Source organism: Austrofundulus limnaeus, unplaced genomic scaffold (assembly GCF_001266775.1).
Source record: "Austrofundulus limnaeus strain Quisiro unplaced genomic scaffold, Austrofundulus_limnaeus-1.0 Scaffold385, whole genome shotgun sequence".
Classification (NCBI taxonomy): Eukaryota; Metazoa; Chordata; class Actinopteri; order Cyprinodontiformes; family Rivulidae; genus Austrofundulus; species Austrofundulus limnaeus.
Window position 1 is genome coordinate 356,609 of NW_013952787.1, and position 8,713 is coordinate 365,321.

The following is an 8,713-nucleotide window of genomic DNA, read 5'->3' on the forward strand; positions in this document are numbered from 1 at the left end:
CTTTTCCTGAAGATAGAAGAGTTTGTTGAATCTGACGTGACATGTTCGTACGAACCCTTTGTACGAACAAAAGTAAGAGAAATTTAGGAGAAGAATACGAACATGTTCTTGCATGAGGCCCAATGCTTCTACTAAAGTAATGAATGTGAATACTTTTGACCCCTCTGCTGTTTTTATATCTTATTATGAAGAGCCTTGTGTTGACTGAATGTATTACACAACACGTTCAGTGTCTGTTGGTATTCTTTAATGTGAATAGTTTTTGGGTATATTTCTGATGTGGGTCATTCTGCCTCTTACAGCTGATTGAAAAGCCAATACATTAAAGGTCAAGTAAACAAATAATATAGCTCTGGGTAATCAGCAGTCAGAAATAGTCTGAGCTGAACTCTGGCAGAGTGAAGGGGACTCTCTGAGACGGTCTCATTCCCTCCGCTGGTAAACACAGACCACTGAGTTCATGGGAAGTCTATTTCAGTCCATGTGTTCTGTTACACTGTCCGCACTGTCAAACTCTGTTGACATAAACAGACAAGACAACAGAGAGGAGAGCTGTGATAAGAACACAGCTCATCACTCACCTTAACTTGTTTACAGTCATAATGTCAGACAGTTCAGATACAGCAGTTGCTTCACATATGGAGGCTTGAAAAGGAAACAACACTTAGCTTACAAGTGTTTTATGTGTGTTGTTCCTGTTTGTGGAGAAAAGTAACAAAAGCAGCAAAGACTTTGCAGTAAGTAATACACAACACGACTCCGGGTTAGCTTCTCTGCGCTCTGAGTTCATCTTTGCCTTTGCTGATTCAACTCACAGTAAAACTCGACTAGAACGGAGGTGTTGATGCCGGTTTCAGGATAAGGAGCGGAGGGTGGATTTAGAGCAACAGGAAGCCACAGTGTCGTATGAAAACCATGTTGATGAGCAGAGCTGGCTCCAGGGTGTGAGGATGGAAATAGATAAAAGGCAGCAGGACTCCAGGAACATCTGATGACTACAGTGCTGTTCTAACGCTGATGTGCCAGCTCGCAGAGAGCTGAGGGCACTGGAGTTAGACAGACTGAGCAGAACCGGTGTGATCAGGACACAGCAATGTGAAAAACTGCTCCATGATTCTCTTTAGCCTGCAGTTTATTCAATGAAACAGACTCTTCACCAGCAAACAAAATCTCTCAGTCATAATGCAAATTACAGATAATCAAAAGAATAGTAACAGTGCCCAAGAGGGAACAGTCTCCACATTCAGGACTGAACATTCAAAGCTTGTTTAATATGACAAACACAAGAAACTAAAGTTTTAAACAACATCGCTCATCACTCGGCTTTAGTCTACGCTGTAATATACACTCTAACAAGTTTTTACTTTTGCATAAAACTCATGACAAAGTCGCATAAAAACATTTCATATAACACAAACGCGTGCACACGCCTACCTTTACCAGCTGCTGTGTTAGCTTCCTGATAGCTGTCGTGTGGAGGTGGTCTTTCCTCAGTAAAAGGCAGTAAAAGAGGATAAATGTACATTTCCCTTTTGTAACCTCCGTCTTCTCGTTTCTGATTCTGACTCTTGAATATCCTCAGGTTAGAAATGCTGATTACAAACACAAGCGTGAGCTTTTAAAGATAAGTTTTCTCTGTAATGCTATGATCCACTGCTGTCACCTCCTCATCTAAAGGAAAATGGATAAAAACTAACTACTCTATTGTACCTGCTGGTTAGTGGACACAACGGCACACAACAGAACTCATGTTTTATACCAGTAGATCACAGATGCTTTAACTTTTGTGACTTTTTCACGGACTAGTACTAGCAGCTAACGGTAAAAACATAGGCAGTAAGCAGGGAGAGGAAGGGAGCAGCGTGGCAAGAATTTTACCAGAAATACGTCATTAATGACCGTGGCATATAGGCTATTTGGCTCATCTAAAGTGAAACAGGAAGTGACATCAAAGGGGCACTCTAAGAAAGAAAAATCTCTGGTCTTTGTTTAATAAAACAATTTTATTTGAACTCTGACTCTTCTTCATCTCTCTCTTATAGGGACTAAAATTATCTAAAGAAACATCAGAAAATTCCCTTCTGTCTGTGTTGTTAGCTGTTGCAACAACGCTTCGTTTACATGCAGACATTCCCCTTTGACATCACTTCCTGTTACTTCACATGCAAATATCTCAACAACTGTTCATCTCAGTGGTGTGAAATTACTTTTGCAATATGTTATCCATGTTATCATTCCAAAAGCGCAATCACATTTATCACAAAAAATGTTGATGTCACTGGCACTTTAAAGGAATTATTTTAAGAACTAAGAGACGTTTATGTCATTATACCAGCTTATTTGATTTCTGACAAGAATAATAGTAAAAACAGGTCTATACACATGGTAAAAGCCTAACACAACCACTTGAAACTTTTAATTTTTATACTATGATTTTTATATAAATAAAATTTTTATATAAAATACTTTCTCTCGCTTCGTCCGAATTTACAAGCAGGAACAGGTCAGCTTATATCATCTCACAGCGCTCACATCCTCTGCCGGGGTCTGAGCGCCAAACTCTGTCATTCATGTCAATAAATTTACTTCCTAATTTCAGTCTGTCTTTGTGTGAGTCTCCACAGGTTGAAATTAACCCTTCGGAGGACGCAGCCTCTGAATTTGGACAGAGCCTCTGAAACAAGCTTCACTATTTGTTAGGGGTTAATAAAGTGAAATTAAATTGTTGCTTTTGAAATACACAAATTAACATGGAAAGCCTGCATCTGTCTCTTTTGTTGAATAAAAAGAAAACCAGAGACACAGTTTCAAGATGAAAGAGACCATCTGCTCATCTGTGGAGACTATTCAGCTCCACTGATGGAAATCGACAGTTTTTTTTTTTTTTACTCTTTTGTATTGAACTACATGTACACAATGACAAACAATGTTTCTCATGTCCTCTCATAGGAGCAAAGTTCTTGTGGTTTGATGTTCCCAGACAATCTGTGTAATAATGACCAGTGAGTGCAGCAGCTCACCACTTCCTCTTTGATCATAGATAAGAGAGCTGAGGACAGAATGAAACGAGATTGCTGCTGTTATCTTTCTGTTGGCTTTTGTTCTGCCGGAGCGTTTTACAGCTGATTCAGAGCCAGCTCACTGTGGACGTGACGAGGTGTTTCCTAAGAATCATCCATGTTTGTCACCGTCTCCGGAGAGCTGCCTCAGCTGCTGAAATGTGTTGCTATCAGCCTGGTGAACGTGTCTCATAAAAAACTGATTGAACCCAGCCTGTTTGTTTTTGTTACACAGTGGATCCAAACAACTCGTTAATCCTCAAGAAATGAATCTGAGTCAAGATCAAAGTCTGTGTCTTGGAGGGGACAGCTTGCAGCAGTAACACCAGCAGTTGTTGTACTGTCATTAAGTTAAAAACAAATTGTTTCCAACTCACAGTAAGCAACCACATATATTACCTTTATGAACTGCAGATTTTAATATTGCACAGAAGCAGTCTTGTATAAAGTACCACAAAATGATAAGTAAAAGTATAAGTATTTTACCCAAAATATATTTTGGTAAAAGTTAAATTGTCCTTTAGGAATATTACTTGTGTAAAAGTTCGCCCGCTTAAGTATTAAAAGTAAAAGTATTGATTTAAAATGAGCAGTTAGATCTTCTGTAAGGACATTTATTAGGAGGTGACCTCCTCAAAACAATGCAGAAATGACTGTTGTATTAAAATAATTAATGTTAAATTTAGGATGAAGTCCAGCTGTTTCAGTTTATATACATATATCAAGGCTGCACAAAGCTTTTCCCCAAAATGAAAATCTATCTGAGGGCTGCGGCCAAATGTAAGAATATAATTCATGAAATACAAATACTTCTTAAGTACAGTCCTTTTATTTGAATGATTCTGTCCTGCTGGAGTGTGACATGATTTGTTTGTGTACAAACTAATACACTATCAGAGTTTTATATATTTATACTTCTCATTCAACCACAGTTAAATTCACTCTATCTAGGAGGCTCAGTTTATATGGATAGTTTTTATTTTTTACAATAACAAGCTGGGATGAAAACAAGAAAAAATGAAATAAAAATAACGACTTTCTACTTCCTACCTTTTTTTAAAAATGTAAGGAGTAGAAAGTACAGATAAATGTGTAAAAATGTAAGAAATAAAAGTTAAAACGTAGACTGAAAAATAATTACTCAAGTAAAATGTACTTAAAATGCCTGTGACATGCTTTTCCATCGAATACAAAAAGTCAAAGAAAACACATTTTTATATAAGAAACGTTGCATAAAATGTGATTTTACCCATTTTTGTCACATAAATGGCATTTTTAAAAATTTGGCTCAGCCAAAGTGAAACAGGAAGTGACATCAAAGCGGAACTCTATAAGAAGGTCTTTGTTTATTGAAACAATAATATTTGAACTCTGATTTGTCTTCATCTCTCTGATAGACTCAAAATAATGTAAAGAAACATCAGATTCTTCTCTACAGTCTGTGTTGTAACAACGCTCTGTTCCATGCAGACATTCCCCTGTGACATCACTTCCTGTTTCTTCACAAGCAAATATCTCAACAACTGTTCATCTCAGCAGTGGGAAATTATTTTTGCAATATGTTATTACTGTTATCTTTCAAAATATGCCTTTATATTTATTTTAAAATTTCATGTCACAGGTACTTTAAGTACAGTAACAATGTATTTGTTATAAGTTACTTTACAACTCTGCACAGAAGGCATGAGTCAGTTTCACTCTATTAAAGCATTTTAAAATACGTCTCTCTTGATTTATTTGGTTTTATTTAAAAACAAAAATGAAAATGCTGTTACTTTTACTGCCAGGTTTGATTTGCTTAATAATCCTTATTTTAGAGGTGAAATAAAAAGTTGCATCTCTTTCATCTGCTCCCATCTTGTAACCTGAATGTCTAAGTCTAGACCTGCTGTATCAAATCTTATAATCAACTGGCTATAAACCATAAGACATACCTGGCCTTGTGCAAAGGTAGGAGTAGAAGCCCTCAGACTTGAGCATGATGAGCAGGGAGGACCAGCCGAGCAGCACGGCAGAGAACAGCAGGTTTTCAATGACTGCTGTCACAGCCATCCACCAGCGGCGGGAGAAGGCTGTGGCCAGGGTGGGAGCCATCTCTGCTGGGTGGGATGTAGCGGTGTGCTGGCCTAACTGGATCTGAAGTAGGCTGCTGGCGCCTTAAACACAAGCAGTAAACAGGACGTTTATTTTTAAAATATGAATTTTTGTATGTATGTGTTGAGGATGACTCAGCTACTCCCGTATCAAATTTTAGCTCGGTATTTGTAGAAAAAATTTAAGTGAAAGCCAGGTTTGAGTTTACTAAGGCAGATTAGCTTGAATAGATTTGACTAACCACTTTCTGAGTTTCACTAAGGTCTGTCCAACAGTTCGAGAAACAACAAACAAATGAACACACAATGACAAAAACAATGTAACATTGACCAGGTGGGTGATAATAACAACAAACAATAGCAATGATAATAATAACAACAATAATCTATGATAAATAACAGATGTAACACTTTTTCAAACATTTTAGAGGTGTATAAGTTGTTTTGAGGGATTTAAAAACTGCATGCTTAAAAAAGGTATTTCAAATAATAAACCTAAACATGCTTCAGTTTTAAGTTAAGAGTTCTGGGTGAGTTTTTCCAGGAAGAACCACGTCCAGTTCTTTGTTCTGGACCCGATGAGGGCAAAAAGACAGAACTGAAACAAACAACTAAACCCCGCCTCTAATTATTTATAACCCCGCCCACTAATACATCTGATGGGTTGGAAGGTTTAAGAGCGCTTTTCATTGGCTGCTGGTGACGTCGCTTGAAGCTGCTGCACGTGAGGTTGTTGCTGCGTTTCAGAGCTGTGGGGAAAGACCGCAGACAGGGGTCTTCACAGGAAGAAGATGATGATATCACCACCCTTTGCAGTGAAAATAAACAGCTTCTTACTTTGTTCTGGCTGAAAAAACAAGTTCTCTAATTAGTTTAGTTAGAAAAGGTTGCAAATTTCAATTTCATAGCTTACTATGTGTGACCGTTTATTGTATTAAAAATAACCCAATTATTAGAGTAAAAACTGTTAAAACGAGTAGAAATCAAACAAATACATGACAGGTTTTATTAAAATTAACTAAAGTGTGCATAAAGTCCAAACAAATGTGTAAAAATGAAAGAAAAGGCCATGTTTACTGGAAATAAACCTGCACGTGAATGCAGCACAAGCTCGATCCAGTTTGAACCAGCACCGCGCGAGAGAGAAAGTCAGCTGTGGGCACGAGCGCTCATCAAAGGAAGCAGTTAACGGTGCTGTGTGTGTTCAGACACAAACTGTGAGAATAAACAAACGATAAAACTGAGCGGGTTTCTTTTTATTAAGAACAATAAAAATTAAAAGTCTGCATAAAGAAAACAGGACCTTTCATGGTAAAATGTCACCCTAAAAATAAAACATTTAGGATGACCCTCGGTTATTGATACAGCCATGTTTGTCTGAGCTGTGCATGCATTCAGTCTGGTTGTGTTTGCACATCCAGTTATTATATTTTCACAGTTTTATTCATATTCATTCAGTGTTTGATGAGGTATTTTACCATCAGACAGAGAAAGAACAACGCATCCTTTGATGGATGCAGCTCTAAGGTGAGTTTAGTTTAAAATGATTGTGACTGTTGTGTGACTTTGTGTCTCTGGGTAAAATCAAAGAAAACCACTGGCTGATGAAGGAAGAGCAGCTCGAACTGGTCTGGACTAGAATCTGCTGCACAATACACCCCCACCCTGGATCTGCGGCTCAGAAACACCGGCTGGACGGGTCGTTTCAAAATAAAAGACTTAAAACACAAGCATGTCAATAAACACTACTGTTTCAAAGTAAAACACTTCATTTTAAAGTTAGTTTCCTCTACTAACAAACCGGGACAGAGGAATTAAAGTAATCACGGTTGTTGTGTAAAAGTTTAACCAGTTTCTGACTCCATTCGTGTTTTATGTTGAAAGTGCCTGGCTTCACCGGAAGTGAGCGGGTTGAATTTCAGCGTCTTGACTTTAAGTCGCTCAGCTGTTTGGTGTCAACAACAGGAGGGAGAAAGACAACATCCTGCTGCTGGAACAAAGGCTACAAACCAGCCGCTGACACACAAACAGGCGACAAATCAGCAGCACGTAGCTTCAAAATTAATATTTATATTTAATAACTCACTGACACGCTGCTTTCTCCAACACAAAGATAACTTTGCTAAAACTTCCAAATTCTGACCAAACAAAAATATATCAGCTTATAAATACATGTTTTTAAAAAGCCCATTGTTTCAGCAGTTTTGTATAATTTAAATGACAACTCTGAAAAAAGACATAAAGGTCCTGAAGTTGAAAACATTTCTGCTTCCTTCACCCGACAGGACATGAGGCGCGTGCAAAACAGCTGCAACAAGCTAGTTGACCTGCGTTATATATGCTCTAATAATTTATAAACTCTCCCCATAAAAGTACAAGTCTGAGTCATTGTGTGTATATGTCAGTGTGTGTGTGTTTGTGTGTGTGAGTGTGTGTGTGTGTGTGTGTTTGTGTGTGTGTGTGTGTGGAGCATCCTCGCTGCGGACCGTCGTACCTGAGCGCGCGGATGCGGAGACAAAGCGGAGAAGAAGCACGAGATGAAACAGAAGAAGCGAAGCTGAACGTTGTGACTGCCCCTCCTCCTCTCACAGTATTTACCCTCCTGCAGTCATTTGCTGCTCGTCGCCGGGTTTTATATCAGCGGTGAGACCCGAAATAACAGCGCTGCCCTCCTATTGGTCCAGAGAGACGAGCCGCAGCCAATCACAGAGCGGCAGGCTCATTCTTGATGTTAGAAATGATGTCGAAGGAAGAAGAACTTTACTGAGAATGTTCATTTAGAGAAAAACGTAAACAAACGAGACAAAAAAACATTTTTTGATATTTCAAAACAGAAAAACACAAAGAAGACACAGGAGCGAAAAGCAACTGGAGATGAAGTTTACCTTTTCCCCCATTATTTAAATAAAGTTGCACAGAAACCTTTTTGCTCAATATAAATATTTTTTCTTTAAAAGGCACATTTAACACGAATCATTGTTAAATTCTTACTATTCATGCTGTTAAACATTTATAACATTTCAATCAGAACATGACGTTCCCACTAGTTTGAGAGGATCCTTTATTCACAGAGGCTGTGATTAATCTGGAAGTGTCCTCCTATCGCCACGTGAGGGGGTTTGCTGTTTGCTTTCCTGCTTCATACCAAACGTGTAATTCCTAGAAACAACTGGGAGGAAGAGAGAGTTCATCTGCTCCAGCTGGGAGGAAAAAATAAATAAAATAAATAATTGGGACAGAGCTGGGCGACATCTAGTGGTCAGTTTAATACAACCAAGCACATCCTGAACCTGTCCAGATTTATTTCACCGTAATAAGACTCCAAACACACAAGCTGTCCTGTAAAACCAGCAGCTTGTGCTTTGGCCTTTAACTGGATCTTCAGAGCACTGATGTGTGGACAACTGCAAATTAATCCTGTTCAAGATGGATGCCACAGCCAGCTGACCTCAAAAACACAAACACATCATCAGCATCTGTTGGTTCATCCTTTGTGCTGCTAGTAAACTGATCATTAACACTCACACTGGTCATTAACTATTTGGAGTGAACTCTGTCTTT

At 38.5% G+C, this 8,713-nt stretch overlaps 1 protein-coding gene across 2 annotated transcripts in view; it reads right to left on the reverse strand.

Moving 5' to 3' along the window:
* Positions 1-7,758, reverse strand: part of LOC106528495 (large neutral amino acids transporter small subunit 4) — a 43,444-nt gene extending 35,686 nt beyond the window's left edge. Inside the window, exons 1-2 of one of the 2 annotated variants that reach the window (XM_014023679.1) lie at positions 7,647-7,758; positions 4,994-5,215 (exon numbers count right to left, since the gene is read on the reverse strand). In XM_014023679.1, the coding sequence (XP_013879133.1) occupies positions 4,994-5,153 (160 nt within the window). In that variant the 5' untranslated portion in view covers positions 5,154-5,215; positions 7,647-7,758. The remainder of the gene's footprint in view (positions 1-4,993; positions 5,216-7,646) is intronic. The other variant, XM_014023680.1, reaches the window with a different exon arrangement.
* Between the last annotated feature and the right edge of the window lie 955 nt (positions 7,759-8,713).